This window comes from Mytilus trossulus, chromosome 14 (assembly GCF_036588685.1).
Source record: "Mytilus trossulus isolate FHL-02 chromosome 14, PNRI_Mtr1.1.1.hap1, whole genome shotgun sequence".
NCBI lineage: Eukaryota > Metazoa > Mollusca > Bivalvia > Mytilida > Mytilidae > Mytilus > Mytilus trossulus.
The window spans coordinates 30,304,963-30,321,174 of record NC_086386.1 but is presented as its reverse complement, the minus strand read 5'-3'; the positions used below and the strand labels follow the sequence as shown (position 1 = coordinate 30,321,174).

At 31.7% G+C, this 16,212-nt stretch overlaps 2 protein-coding genes across 2 annotated transcripts in view; one reads left to right on the top strand and one right to left on the bottom strand.

Annotated features, from left to right (window-relative positions):
- The window catches only part of LOC134697018 (glutamate receptor-like), a 35,981-nt gene extending 30,146 nt beyond the window's left edge, over window positions 1-5,835 (bottom strand). The window contains exon 1 of the mRNA XM_063559024.1: window positions 5,366-5,835. Coding sequence (XP_063415094.1) covers window positions 5,366-5,513 — 148 coding nt within the window. The 5' untranslated portion in view covers window positions 5,514-5,835. The remainder of the gene's footprint in view (window positions 1-5,365) is intronic.
- A 159-nt stretch (window positions 5,836-5,994) lies between these two features.
- The window catches only part of LOC134697019 (glutamate receptor-like), a 38,454-nt gene continuing 28,236 nt past the window's right edge, over window positions 5,995-16,212 (top strand). Inside the window, exons 1-2 of the mRNA XM_063559026.1 lie at window positions 5,995-6,206; window positions 11,644-11,790. Coding sequence (XP_063415096.1) covers window positions 6,080-6,206; window positions 11,644-11,790 — 274 coding nt within the window. The 5' untranslated portion in view covers window positions 5,995-6,079. The remainder of the gene's footprint in view (window positions 6,207-11,643; window positions 11,791-16,212) is intronic.

The window sequence follows — 16,212 nt, the reverse complement described above, 5'->3', positions numbered from 1 at the left end:
GTCAGAAAAGGTAAAAAAAACCTGAACTAACAGACAATGATACATGAATTAATAGAGGACTACTAGCAGTTAATTACATACCAGCTTGAACCTCATTTAAACTGATTAAAACCTATATTTTAAATGGTTTATTTTAAACACCTGGTTTTTTTTTCTTCTAAGGAGCAAGTTACAATTGAAAAACGAGATGCTGATTATGAGTAGAGGGTAAGAATATTTGGACAACAGTAACTAGAAGAATAAACGATACGAGCAAGACCACATACATTTAATGACAAGTTGAAATTAAAAAAAAAATGATGATAACAAAATCTTTAACACAATTACAGATGAAACAGGGTCCATGCTCCAAGTGGCTCATGTTTTTCCCAAATAGACCAGATTTTGCTAATAGTTAATGTGATTGTGATCTTATTTTTGATTTATGTATTCAAATAGGAAATAATTGATAATGATTATGTCTACAGTTTAATTGTGTATTAGAGATATGGACTGCAAGAACTTCAGACCACAAGGGCTAGTTAAGTTAATTCAGATGAGATTTTAGTATCAATGGTGGTCGATACCCTAAGGTATTTGGACAGTCTTCTGCCTCTACTAAACGAGCTCCTGTGCCATGTCTTAATTGAATTATTTAGATAAATGATAGTTATCAAAATTATGATGATTCACATGTAGTTTTAAATAAAATGGGCTAGGTCAAAACTTAATTGTTGACCTTGTCGTGTTATATCATCGGATAAAAGCCCGTGTCACTGCTGTAAGACGTTGTCCTCTGTTTTATATGCGATGTACCATGCTGTGTTGTTGAGTATTGGGTGTAGATTTATAAAAATAATTACAATAAATAAACTAGAACCAGTTAAATAAATAAGATTTTTACTTTTACATGTAGAGGGCAAATACCTATCAACTTCAATACTGTTAAACAATTAAAGCTCACCGAAAAGTAAGATTAAACAATAATTGCATTATTAGAACACTGTTGACAAATCATAACTATACTATCAAGATGGTATATCTAAGTCGTATAAGTATGAACTAATTCAATAGTTTAATTTGTTTAAGACAAGCAGAAACTTAAAACATAATGATAACATACATCTATATTTTACAATGACGACTTACAGATCAAGTTGTACAGTAATGACTAACAAATCGAGTTGTACAATGATACTTACAGGTCGAGTCGTTCAAAGATGACTTACAAATCTAGTTTAACAATAATGACTTACAGATCGAGTTGTACAGTGATGAATAATAAAGAAATTTGTACGATGATAACTTGCAGATAAAGTTGTACAATGATGACTTACAGATTTAGTCGTACAGTGATGACTAACAAATCGAGTTGTACAATGATAACTAACAAATTAAGTTTTACAATGATAACTAAGTGGACGATTTGTACAATGATAACTTACTGATCAAGTTGTACATTGATGACTTACAGATATAGTTTCACAATAATAACTTGCAGATCGAGTTGTACAATGAGAACTTACATCTATAGTTTTACAACGACGACTTACAGATCGAGTTGTACAGTAATGACTAACAAATTGTGTTGTACAATGATACTTACAGGTCGAGTCGTTCAAAGATGACTTACCATCTAGTTTAAAAATAATGACTTACAGATCGAGTTGTACAGTGATGAATAATAAAGAAATTTGTACGATGATAACTTGCAGATACAGTTGTACAATGATGACTTACAGATTTAGTTGTACAGTAATGATAAACAAATCGAGTTGTACAATGATAACTGACAGGTCGAGTCGTTCAAAAAATGACTTACAAATCTAGTTTAACAATAATGACTTAAAGATCGAGTTGTACAGTTGTGGATAATAAAGCGAGTTGCACAATGATGTACAGATTGAGTTGTACAATGGTTACTTACAGATCGAGTTGTTAAATGTTGACTTACAGATCGAGTTGTACAATAATGACTTACAATTCGAGTTGTACAGTGATGACTAATAAATCGAGTTGTAATTTGATAACTTACAGATCAAGTTGTACAGTGATAATTAACAAAACGAGATGTTCAATGATGACTATAAGAACTAGTTTTACAATGATGACTTACATAACTACTTTCACAATAATGACTTACAGATAGAGTTGTACAATGATGACTTACAGATTGAGTTGTACAATGATGACTTACAGAACTAATTTTACAATGATGACTAACATAACTTATTTTCACAATGATGACGTACAGATAGAGTTGTACAGTGTTGACTTACAGATCGAGTTGTCGCTGATGACTTACAATTCGAGTTGTACAGTGATGACTAATAAATTGAGTTGTTATTTGATAACTTACAGATCAAGTTGTACTGTTATAATTAACAAATCGAGTTGTTCAATGATGACTAAAAGAACTAGTTTTACAATGATGACTTACAGATAGAGTTGTACAAGATGACTTACAGATAGAGTTGTACAATGATGACTTACAGATTGATTTGTACATTGATGACTTACAGAACTAATTTTACAATGATGACTTACATTACTACTTTCACAATGATGACTTACAGATAGGGTTTTACAATGATGAGTTAAGCTCACTCATTCGAGTTGTACAATGGTGTATTACAGATCAGGTTGTACAATGATGACTTCAAGTTCTAGTTGTATAATGATGACTTAAGCTCACAGATCGAGTTGTACAATGATGACTTACAGAAAGAGTCTTATAATGATGTCTTACATATAGACTTGTACAATGATAACTTACATATCGAGTTGTTAAATGTTGACTTACAGATCGAGTTGTACAATGATGACTTACAATTCGAGTTGTACAGTGATGACTTAAAAATCGAGTTGTAATTTGATAACTTACAGATCAAGTTGTACAGTGATAATTAACAAATCGAGTTGTTCAATGATGACTTAAAGAACTAGTTTTACAATGATGACTTACGGATAGAGTTGTACAATGATGACTTACAGATAGAGTTGTACAATGATGACTTACAGATTGAGTTGTACAATGATGACTTACAGATAGGGTTGTACATGTACAATGATAACTTACAAAACTAATTTTACAATGATGATTCACAGATAGAGTTGTACAATGATGACTTACAGAACTAATTTTACAATGATTAAATTCAGATAGAGTTGTACAATGATGACTTACAGATAGAGTTGTACAATGATTACTTACAGATTGAGTTGTACAATGATGACTTACAGATTGAGTTGTACAATGATGACTTGCAGATCTAGTTGTACAATGATAACTTAAGGTCACTGATCAAGTTGTACAAGGATGACTTACAGATAGAGTTGTACAATGATGACTAACAGATTGAGTTGTACAATTATGACTTACAGATTTAGTTGTACAGTGATGACTTACAGAACTAATTTTACAATGATGACTTACAGATAGAGTTGTACAATGATGACTTACAGATAGAGTTGTACAATGATGACTTACATATTGAGTTGTACAATGATGACTTACATAACTACTTTCACAATGATGACTTACAGATAGAGTTTCACAATGATGAGTTAAGCTCACTCATCCTGTTGTACAATGGTGTCTTTCAGATCGAGTTGTACAATGATAACTTAAGGTCACTGATCGAGTTGTACAAGGATGACTTACAGATAGAGTTGTATACTGTTGACTTACAGATCAATTTGTTCAATGATGACTTAAGCTAACATCTCGAGTTGTACAATGGTGTATTACAGATCAGGTTGTACAATAATAACGTAAGCTCACCGATCGAGTTGTACAATGATGACTTACAGATAGAGTTTTATAATGATGACTTACAGATAGACTTGTACAATGATGACTTACAGATCTAGTTGTACAATAATAACTTTAGCTCACCGATCGAGTTGTACAATGATATCTTCAATATCGAGTTGTACAATGATGACTTACAGATAATGTGGCATAATGATGACTAACAGATAGAGTTTTTCGATGATAACTCACATATTGAGTTGTAAAAAGATGACTTACAAATTGAGTTTACAATGACGACTTACAGATCAATTTGTTCAATGATGACGTAAACTCACCCATCGAGTTGTACAATGGTGTCTTACAGATCGAGTTGTACAATGATGACTTACACAGATCTAGTTGTACAATGATGACTTAAGCCCACCGATCGAGTTGTACCTTGGTGACTTTCAGATAGAGATGTACACATTTAATGATGACTTACAGATAGAGTTGTACTTTGATGACTTACATATCTAGTTGTACAATGATGACTTACAGATCTAGTTAAACATTGATTACTTACAGATAGAGTTGAACAATGATGACCTATAGATCTAGTTGTACAATATATAATGACTTACACATTGAGTTTTTAATGATAACTTACATATCTAGTTGTACAATGATGACATACAGATAGAGTTGTACAATGATGACTTACATGTAGAGTTGTGCAATGACAACTTACATTATTGAGTTGTAAAATGATGACTTACAAATTGAGTTTACAATGATGACTTATGATCAATTTGTACATAGATGACTTAGTAAACCGTAAGTCATCATTGAACAATTCAATCCGTGAGTCACGATTGTACAACATTATCTTTAGATTATCAATGTACAACTCGATCTATAAGTCATCATTGAGAAACTCAATCTGAAAGTTACAGAATCGAAGTCTGCATTATTTTATGCAATTGTGCAGATTTTATATTTTTTTGTTATTGTTCATTGGAACATCATCATTTGTGTATTTCTTTTCTGTGTGTTATTATCTATATGCCCAATTAAGTCAACATATAAGCATAAACAGTATACTATCAGAAACGTTTTTTTATTAGTAATATAATTTGAAATCATGAAAAGTCACTACTTAGTTGTGACCATTTTAGGTACATGTATGTACATTTTCTTACACTTATGACTTATTACAATACTTATTTTTCTACATAACATATTACATGGTACGCAAAAGAAACAATCAATATTGAATCAAACACGACCAAACAACACCATGGGCAGCAGAGAAAAATGCACACACAACTAATGGTGTACAAACCAACATTGTTGAACCTTACATAAAGATGAAGCAATGCAAACCCGATCTAGACTTGGTGATTGGAGCTAGTTATTCTGTATCCACATTCATCCTATGCCATGTAGGCTCGTGATGATTAATCGTCACCCCTCCTTCCCCCCTTAATCTACTTAAACTCTAACAAATCCGTGGCTTAAGAAGGGAGTCATCTCGTTTAAACGTTAAATAGTCTGAGTTCAATACAAAAGAATATTGTTTTGTTTACCATGGAATACATTTTTTATCAGCTTTTGATAGACAAAAAATTTAAATATTAAAATACTCACCCCCATATATATCTATGCCGTCCGAAGTTCTGCTAAGTACCGAAAAAACGAGGAACCAAATCAGCATAGCACTACCCATATTGAAAAGGAAACCAGTTCTACGCACCACGAAAACACTATTGTTGCTTTTCTTTAGAATACTCTTCATTAACTTGTTTAAAGATCATATTGTTTTTTGCTTCATGCTTAGCTTTTTCAACACTTTTGCAAAGCTCTTATAGAAACCCATCATTAAACACTTAAATCACGGTTTCAAATTTCTTGTTCAATACAATCAAAATGTCATTTATTTCACCCAGATTGGGTCTGCTTTTTACAGTGTCTCCGTAATAGATTTACAATCCAATAATTCAGATAAATGAAATTAGTGAAAATAACATGGTACGAACCGGACAAATCGACCAATAAACATGATAAATAAAATTGACATTAACCAATTACACACATTTACCCTTTGCATCCACGACAAAGAGGCTTAGAGCTTCACACAGCATCTTTTAGTTAATGTTTTAAATCTATAAGTGTGCTGTCATCATCCCTAGAGAAAGTAATTAGATTGCATACAACGAGCTTACACCATCAATAAAGAAGCAAGGGTGGTATTGACATCAATTTAAACTCCATCTTGAAGAGCCCTCAGTTATAGATAGCCGAAGCTGACATGCGCATACAAATTACTGCGTTATAGAGGAAAAATGAAGCATCTTTTGCCTAATGGAGATTTTTAGTAAAAAGTACACAATGATACAACAAGTGAAGATGAAGATATATCTATTTGTATCTTTTTATTATGTTTTTACAACGATAAATGCGCAAGATTCAAGTAAAAGACGTAAAATTGGTAAGTTATTTTTTTAAGTATATTTTGCCTGCATGATCGTTTATTTAATTGAAATGAACCATTAATATCTTAATCTATTATTACAATTGATTTTTGATCTAAGATTGCCGTCATTTATAAATTTCTAGTCGTTTATTGGAATGAAATGTAGATATGTTTATTCTTAAGTGACTTTGTGTATGTATTGGTGTCATACTCTTTTATTTCAATCATTTCTTAAGAAACAAGATATCGACCATGTAAATTCTATAACTTGTGTACCCCTGGGGAGTTATAAGTGATTATTGGACTGACCAGTATCTCATTCGTTTTATTTAATTATGTCCTTAGACAGAGGATATTCTATTTATGTAATTAACTTTTTGGTTATCACAGCACCTCCTATGGGATAACTTCATCAAATTACTGAATATGATAGCCAATTATTGGAAATCTGAATCTTTCAGATGTATTATTTCGTATTAACAATTTTGTCGAAGTCAATCGGTTATAATATAATTTTTGGTGTATTTCTAAGTTTTATACATCTTGGAGTATAAAATTATATAAGTCTCTATTTAAACATGTATCTAATTGCATGAATAATTTCAAAATAATTCCAATACACTATTATCACAACAACAACTGCAACGTATACATGTATGTTGTAAAAAATAACTTTTCTACATTGGCTAGAGGTTAAGGCGAGGGTTAAGATTTCATAAACATGTTTAACCCCGATGCAATTTTGCGCCTGTCCCAAGTCATGAGCCTCTAGCCTTTGCTAGTCTTGTATTATTTTTAATTTTAGTTTCTTGTGTACAATTTGGAGTTAAGTATGGCGTTCATTAACACTGAACTAGTATATGTATTTGTTTAGGGGTCAGCTGAAGGACGCCTCCGGGTGGGGGAATTTCTTACTGCATTGAAGACCTGTTGGTGACCTTCTGTTGTTGTCTGTACTATGGTCGGGTTGTTGTCTCTTTGACACATTCCCTATTTTCATTCTCAATTTTTAATAACTTTTTCACTAAAATTTACGTACATGTATGCACCATACGAATAACACAAATGACTGAAGAGCCTTTCTGTTGGGATTTTTGACAAAAACTTGAAGGGAGAGAGTGTTCAAAATGATTCAACGTTTTATGTATTTTAATCCAAACATTTTGGTTTGAAGGTTAATATCCCAGATACACGTTACCAACTGTAGTCAGTGTCAAAATTTGGTAGGAATTGTAAAGGTACATTGTATGTTACCACCCTTTTTAGAAACAGTAAAACAAAAACGTAAACCCCCATGAAACAAGGAGTACAGTAGAATCAAACTAAATGCAAAAGTCTGTACATTTTTTTTCCTACATACAAATCGATACGAAAAGTTTAACAATTTGACAATCCATAGTTTTTACCCAAATTATTAAACCTTTTACCACCATACTACAGTACTGTATATAATTGCATACATGCAGTGTTAAGGTTGCTCTTTGTAAATACAGCTGTTCCTCACACCACGCCTCTTTTGTGGATATTTAGAATATTCATAGAAAATTAATTTTGTTTACATGTTGGTTCCCAGTTATGCTCTCTGTGTTCCCTGTCATACAGACATAACTTGGGAAAGTTGCCAGTAAATATACATGTGCATATTGTTAACATTAAAAATCAGTGGTAACCTTTTTTTCAAGATAGGGGCAGTTAAGAAAAGTAATGTTTATTTTTAACTCTGAAAAGTTTAGGGCATATAAACGTTGAAAATATGCCACACACCCCTATATTTTGACCTATGAAAAAAATTGTAGTGCATATGAACTTTCAATTCTAGGATAAGATTTTTATCAAAACTTCATAGTAAAAGTAGTACAGTTTTAGCCATAAAAGGATTTCTTATGGGAAATTGCATTGTCAATGTTTAAAGAAATGCAACCTTTAGCTCAGAATAAGATAATTGAATACGTACATTATTAAAAAAATCTATTGCTATTAAATGAGATTAAAATTGTAATTTTTGTTTTCTCTTTATCATAACCAAACATCAAAACTGTAGAAAAATTGAGAAAGGAAATGAAAGCGACAACAACCCGACCATAGAGCAGACAACAGCCGAAGGCCACCATTGGGTCTTCAATGTATTGAGAAACTCCCGCACCCGAAGGTGTCCTTCAGTTGGACCCTTACAAATATGCATACTATTATTGATTATGGACGTCATACTAAACTCCGAACTATACACAAGAAACTAAAATTAAAAATAGTTTGTTCGGTTGACTCCTATAATACAGTAGTGGAACGATAGTATTTCCAGAGCCATGTGAATAATAATAGCATAGCATGATTAGGGTTTTCACCTCTTTCTAACACTGACCTGAACCTTCATACAAAGTTTACTGAAGTATTTTCATTATAATAATCAGAAATAAATTTGAATATATATGATGACCGATTTCTTTTGTTTTTATCTTTTAAGTTATACATTCATAGGTTACGAGGGCTTTGATGCCTTTTATCACGCAATGCATACACACTTGAAAAAAATCATCATGCATGCAAAATAATTTCATATTTTCCTTCTCCTTATTCATCCCTCAGCTTGAGAAAGTATACTCAGACGACGCTATACCTTCCGATCCATTGACCTTATTAGGGTACACAAAATAATGGCCTCGTTCTAGAATTTAAATATTACAATTCCACGTACACCTTACTGTGGCTGTCAACATCAGTGTTGGGGTTTAAAATTAGTTTTCAACTTAATCGCTTTTTCATTTCAGAAAATAAATTATACATTTTAAAATTTATTGCATCTACGTTAATGTAAATAAAAGGAGCCCAAACGTCAAATTGAAGATATGTCATGTGACTGAACTTGCAACGTCTGTCAACGAGGTACACAAGAATGTGAAAGAATAATTTACTTTAAGACATGCGGAGTCAATAAATTAGTCACAAAAGTAAACACTTATTGAATTGTGCAGGGATTAGAATTGTATGAAATCGCTCTAATAATAATAGAAATGCTCCGAATATTATAGGTTTAAGAAAACAAATATTTTAACGTTGAGATCTGTTTGTTTTGTTGATTGAAACATTGCACAACGGTAAACTTGTGGGAGACAATATTAATTGAATTAGCAAATGGGATTTATGTTGATTGTAATAGATAATGCAAATTATTCTGTGTGATTTAATTTATTATCATGTTTCAAACTTTTCTTGGAAATGTAATACATGTATCCTTAAAACATTGCTGTGACGTCATTCTATTGTTTTACCTGTTCTTTATTTCAGTGATTGGACTATCATTTACCTGTAAAAAACCATTATGCCACCTTTAGCTGTCCAATATTTTTAAGAATAGCCCTCCTCTTTCTTAAAAATATTGGACAGCTAGAGGTAGCATCACTGATTCTTACAGGTAATGATAGTTTAATCACCGAAATAAAAAAAAAACTATCGATTACCTCAATTGTTTTCATCATGTAAACAAAAATACAACCAAAGAACAAATGACAATAAAACAAACCATTCTATTAAAATCACTTTCCAATACAATAACTTTGTCACTCATCTACACGGTTTCCTGAGGAAAAAATCGCTTTCAAATTGATTTTTAACACATCCAATACTTATATCACAGCCATTTTATCATGTTTTGGGTTTGTCTCTTTTAAGACTAATTCAACAAGTTGATTATGCTCGTTGTAAGTCTTGTTTTTTGGCTTTTATGAATTTCATTTTTCAAAAGAGTTATCCTCATACGTCTTTAGGCTATCAAAATTGACCTCTGGTGTTGCTCTTATTCTTCCTAGTAACATCATTTTCCACTACAATTAAAATGAAAAAAAGCAATGAAGTAATTCTTCTTAAATTTGATAGATCATGCTAATATACAAGGGCCATGAACAACCTAAACCTTATCCTGTGTACAATGACAGTGTACAAAGTACAAGTGGGAATCTTGAACTTCCTTCATGAACTAGGGGACTATAATAGTTTTTATAATTTTCAAGTTTCTAAATTGATTTAGAAGTTATTGTTTTTTAAGTCTAATATTATTGCTAAAATATGAATATAATGCTACACTTCGCTAATGAACGACGATGAATATGGGAAGTAGAATAAAGGAAGGTATTACCGCATTATATCTGTCAAACAAACCAATCGTGTTTCCGATTCGCACTTTTTGCAGTGATCGTTTTATGAGAGATTTTTTTTCAAAACAAAATCGAGACAAGAATATTTTTCGGTAACATTTATAAAACACAAGGGACTTAATAAACAAATAAGCGAAAAAAGAGCGACACGACATTGTAGAAAGAAAAAAAAACAGAAAGGGGGGTGGGTATTCAGGTGGTACCGTTTGGGTACAGTCTCCTGAAAATTCTAACAAAAGCAAATAACTGATTGCATGTTGCTATTTCTTCACTTGTTCATATTAATTATATATTTGTAATAAAATCAACTGCGGTGCACTCGATATGGTTCGACAAGAACCTTTTTTCATATCATATTCTATTTCTTTTCTCATTCACTTAGTAAAAATAAAACCCAAGAAGAAAAAGAAACTAAGAAGAGGACTACATTTTGAAATATAATACAAATAAAACTTATCATTATGAGCTTCTTTGACTACATCCTCTTTGTAATCTACACTGAATACTGTATCTGAATAGATTCTGAATACACATTTGATTTTAATCCAAAGTTTGAAACAACACAATCACTAATACATGCAATGACATCTTTTTCTTCGATTTTGCATTTAAAATATACTTTCATCACTTTATCCATTTGAAACACAAACCGTATGTAAAGGTATTCACGGAAACTATGAGCAGAAAATGTGAGTAGTCCTTGCGCACGCAAAAATTATGGTACGCATACCCTGTGTCTTATTCGTCATGTAGCAATACATGTTGTTTACCTTCAGCTGTACTTTCTTTTTGTCTATTTGTTTTAAGTTTAATTATTGTTTAAAGGGGCCAACATGTAGGATATATTTTTATGCAAAGAAAGTTTATTTACAAAACAATTTTCATACTTGATGAAAATAAATCTTTGCTTGCTTTTTCTTTTCTTTTACCTTTTATCGACGTGTTAAACAATGTTTTAAGTAAGATATAAGCCTCTAACAGTCCATTCTGTAAAATATTGAACAGGTTAACATTCAGCAATGAATCCGGTTCCTTACCTGGAAGAAGGTCTTCGGCCTGCGGCCTCAGACCTGTCCAATATTTTACAGAATGGACTGTTATCGGCTTATATCCCTTACATAATTTTGATGTAAAACCTGTTTATATCAGGAATGTCGATGTTACAAAAACGACATTGGACTGGGTCCCTATGTGTCGTAGGACTATTGATGCAACAGCAGTGAAATTTAACTGGTTTACTGTTTGTCGTCTGCATGTCTATTGCATAAAATTGACCTTTTGCATTCACTTTGCTTTTTTTGCAGGTGCCATATTTGATCGTAAATCAGAACATTTAGCCAAGACATTTGAGTTTGAAGTTCGGAGGTTGTCGAATTCAGACAAGGACATACATTTGGAGCAAACACATGAGATAGTCGAATGTCAAGATAGTTTTCATGTTAGTAATGCAAGTAAGTAAAATGCATACTTTATTCTAAACTACAATTATAAGTTCAATAAAATACCTTGCGCAATGAAGATATGATAAACATATTTCTCAATTTCACTGGTGTCAGTCTATTTTAATATGAATGTAAGGTTCAACATTAAGATAGTATGATTTGAACTATTATACCAAATTCTTTCAAAATCATTTTACTTAACACACTGCCTATTTAATTTTAATTTAGAACTCATTCGTTGAAAAATGCACAGGTATCTCTATCTTACAAGTATAAAAAACCAATTGTAGTGTCTTGTATTACTAGTATTGTTTTGTACTATCAACACGAGTATTCAATACTTTAAACTGCCACCATCGACTGCCATATTGATTGTGCTCGAAAACAGACAACCATTAGCTGCATTTATCTGTATCATTCCCTATTTCCAAAGCTGTATAGTCAAATGTTCCGAGGCATAACAGCTAGTTCTTCTCAGCGGTTTCAAAGTTAAGAAACACTCAGTTTTTTTATGTTTCAAGTATTGCCGCGTTGAACACCAATTGGAGGCCTCGGGCTGATTTCTTGTTCGGGTTTTTGGCCCATTTCCATTTCTATTCTATCTTCTTACTCTCAGTCATAACACAAATTTGTAAGTCAGCTTACATTATAGTAACATTCCACATTCTTTGAAAATGTCTAAAATATGCATATTAACCCATATAAAAGAAAAGTGATCCCGCTTTTTGCCTTTTATACATAACACCGTCAATACTAAATAATACCCGTCGGTTGTAATCGTAATTATATACGGTGAAATCACCTCAAGTACTGCGCACAGCTGATAAAATCTATAAATGCTATGGAAAGAGAATGTATGAGTCTTCAACCCAAAAAGTTAACAGAGATACCAATATTCAAATTGTTAATATAATACTGCATGAGCTGACACGTGCATACATGTTCCAAGTTTCGAAAATGGGACCCCAATGGACCAAATCACGCACATGTGTTCGAATATGCTTCTGTTATTCCAATAGATGTTAGTTAAATGTGGTCATTTTGTTTTTATTAAATTATTTTATAAATTTAATAATGATGCCCCATAAGCATTAAACAGCAGCCTCGCGACACTGCATTCCGCGGGCGATGTCAATATCATAAATATCAATTTAAAATGACTCATACATGTCTGTTGACACACAAGTACTATCGTATTGCAAGATAAGATTTAAACATGTACATGCCCATGTTATATGATTTTCACACTAAATAGCAGAGTTAAACAAACATATATATATCCATATAGCGGAATCTGTATGACAGAATAATATTCAATAAGTGACTTTTCCCAGTCGGATTTGAATAGGTCTTTTCATTAGAAAGGAAAATTATCATATATGCATAACCAAAAGCTATTATCAATCTAAAAATGTCTTATACTTGCATTGCAGAATTTTTTTTCAAATTATTAAGGCCTTTGAAATATGCTTTTAATATTATATTGACATTCAAGTTCTTCTTATTTCTGTTTGTTAATCGGAAAATTCTTCTTCTCATACAAAATGATCTTACGCGGACAATGTTAAAGTATAAACATCACACGTTAAAGGCAAACATCCTTTAGGACATCACACAACGGACTTTTAATATCAAATGTTAGTTTTCTTGAAATTTCCCATCTGAAGTTAACTTTGACAGACAGTTTGTGATTGCTTTATTAATAACATCAAACACTTCTAGCACTTTTCCAAATCTTCTGTCATTTGTATCGGGTATAACCTATTGAAGAAAGATTTTCACCTTGTAACTGACCCGACAAAGATTATCGTATTAATGGTAACACACGTCATTTTCACTAGGATATAGCTTCAGTAAAGAATAAGACATGCATATATAGATTATTATAGTTCATAGAGGTCAGCTAAAGCCCACCTTTAGTATACTCAGTCTGTTAAAATGGAAATTTTAGCGGCTTTTTATTAAATACGATTCCAGTATAATACATAAACGCATGCATCAAAGATACTTTCGTTCTACATATCACTATTGCCTCTGTCTACAAAATTTTTGCGTGTGGTTATTAAGAGTATACCGGTATTTCGTGGTCTGAAACTAAATGAAAGAACCCGCAATGGAAAAATGTCCATGAATATAGGTATAATGATTTTTTTTATTGGTAACATGATGATTTATGATATTTTAACGAAAATATACATTTGTTTTTTTGTACATTCATATGCAAGGATGATCAGTTTTATCAACAATTATGTAGGAAGTTAAATAATGATGGGCACGTAAATATCAATATTGAAAAATGTCAGTGTTGATAAAAATGTTATATAGGACTATACAAAGACAAGGATGCGAGGAATGATTGATAATGATATCACTGTCCACCAAAGTTGAACTGCAGTGGATGTTACCAATTATAGCCAACCGTACGGCCTTCAACAATAATACTTTGTATCATAAATACTGATTCCATGTAGTTAAAATGATTTTAACAGGAATCAAAAACAACTATCCTTCAGTTTAATATACCTAGTATTCAATTATCAAAATTTGTTCTCTAAAACCAAGTAGATACGCACAGCTCAATCTATTTATGATATGGCCAATGACTTATATCAAATGATCCCATATATATATAATGTAGTCTGTGCCTCAGTAAATAAACAGGGTGATCACAATTACAACAGCTGTGAGAAACAATTACGATTACTTGGCGTTTTAACACACTTTTAGTTATTTTATATTGTTCACATAATATAATTATTTCTTATTGTGACTCCTTGTTCCTCTCTCACAAGTTTATTAGACTTTGAAAATTATTAACTCATATCTTTTAGTATAATTTTGTAATGAATTAAATAAGACATTTTGTCTGAAAATATCGGTTCATAATCTTTTATCGGTTCATAAAATTATAGATTAAATTGTATCTCCTAGTGTACGGTTTTTGGTATGAATTAAATGAGACATAATGTCTGATTTGATCAGATTATGAATTTCTGTTTTGTTGAAATATGCGCACTTTGCAATGCTTCCAAACATTTGTTCAAGCAAGACTGCTTCTAATGAAGCTGTATTAACATCTTGGTGTATACCCTTTTAAAGTGCAAGGATATTTAACTTTTTTCTTTAAATATAAAGAGCCCAATACGAAAGAACACTTAAATATGAAAATCTAAAATGGAAAAATTAGACATACGAACATATCCCAATACCTGCTCCACAAGTAGTCCTGTCGTGTTATTGATAACATGGAATATCGTAAATTAACTGTCTTTGGTTTACAGTTACATTACTCTTTTACTGTTTACATGAATTATGTTTTATTAATTTTGTTTTGATTTTTGTTTAATAGAAAAACCAAGGTTGTAGGGTATTCATGATAAATGACACAGCAACAGCACACAAGTATATTTCTCTATTTTCACACACAGTTTAGAAACCAGGTTGTCTATCTTATTAAACAAATTTTTTCCTATCTAATTAAATGGTCGTTTGGTAAAGCGGAATGTAGATATATTTGCTGCAACTCATTTAAAGCCATCTTCTCTAATGAGAAAGGTAAATATGCTAGATATACTTACTGGAGGTGTGATGAGATGATTGAAGATGTTAATTTTCTCCTTGATAATATTTACGTACGTTTCGGCAACAAAGTTTATCGACAGGTTGTAGGTATCCCCATGGGCACTAATTGTGCCCCTTTAATAGCAGACTTGTTTTGTACCGTTACGAATCACAATTTACGACTAAACTCAGTAAAGGCCCGCGTTGAAATTGCATTTAATTGATAAATTCATCAACCCTTATCGTTATCTTGATGATATTTTTTCGTTAAATAATCAAGAATTTTCTCAATATACTGCTGAAATTTACCCCAAGGAACTTACTTTAAATAAATCAAATGTATTCGGTAATAACTGTCCTTTCCTTGATTTAGATATTCCAGTTTTAAACGGGAAACTGCACACTAAAATTTACGACAAAAGAGATTTTTCGTTCCCTATTGTTTATTTTCCATTTTTAGATGGTGATGTTCCTTTGGCACCATCTTACGATGTTTATATTGCACAACTTTTACTCTACGCCCGTGTCTGTTGTGACGTTTTTGATTTTAACGAACGCAACCTTTGTATTTCTTGTAAATTATTAAACCAGGGATATCGTTATCATAAATTTCTTAAAACCTTTACTAAATTTTTCCATAGATATAAAGATTTGGTTTTGAAGTTTGGTTGTACCTGTACTGTAGAAAACTTATTTCAAACGGGATAGTACATCCTCATTTTTACGGAAATGTTGTTAACCGTGCCCGGAAATTTAGAAAGGATCCATGTAAACTTGTTGTTCCTTTAAATAAACTTATTCTAAAAGGTTACCTATTCAACACTGTAATACGATCATTGATAATTGTTTTTATTGGTATAAATATTAATT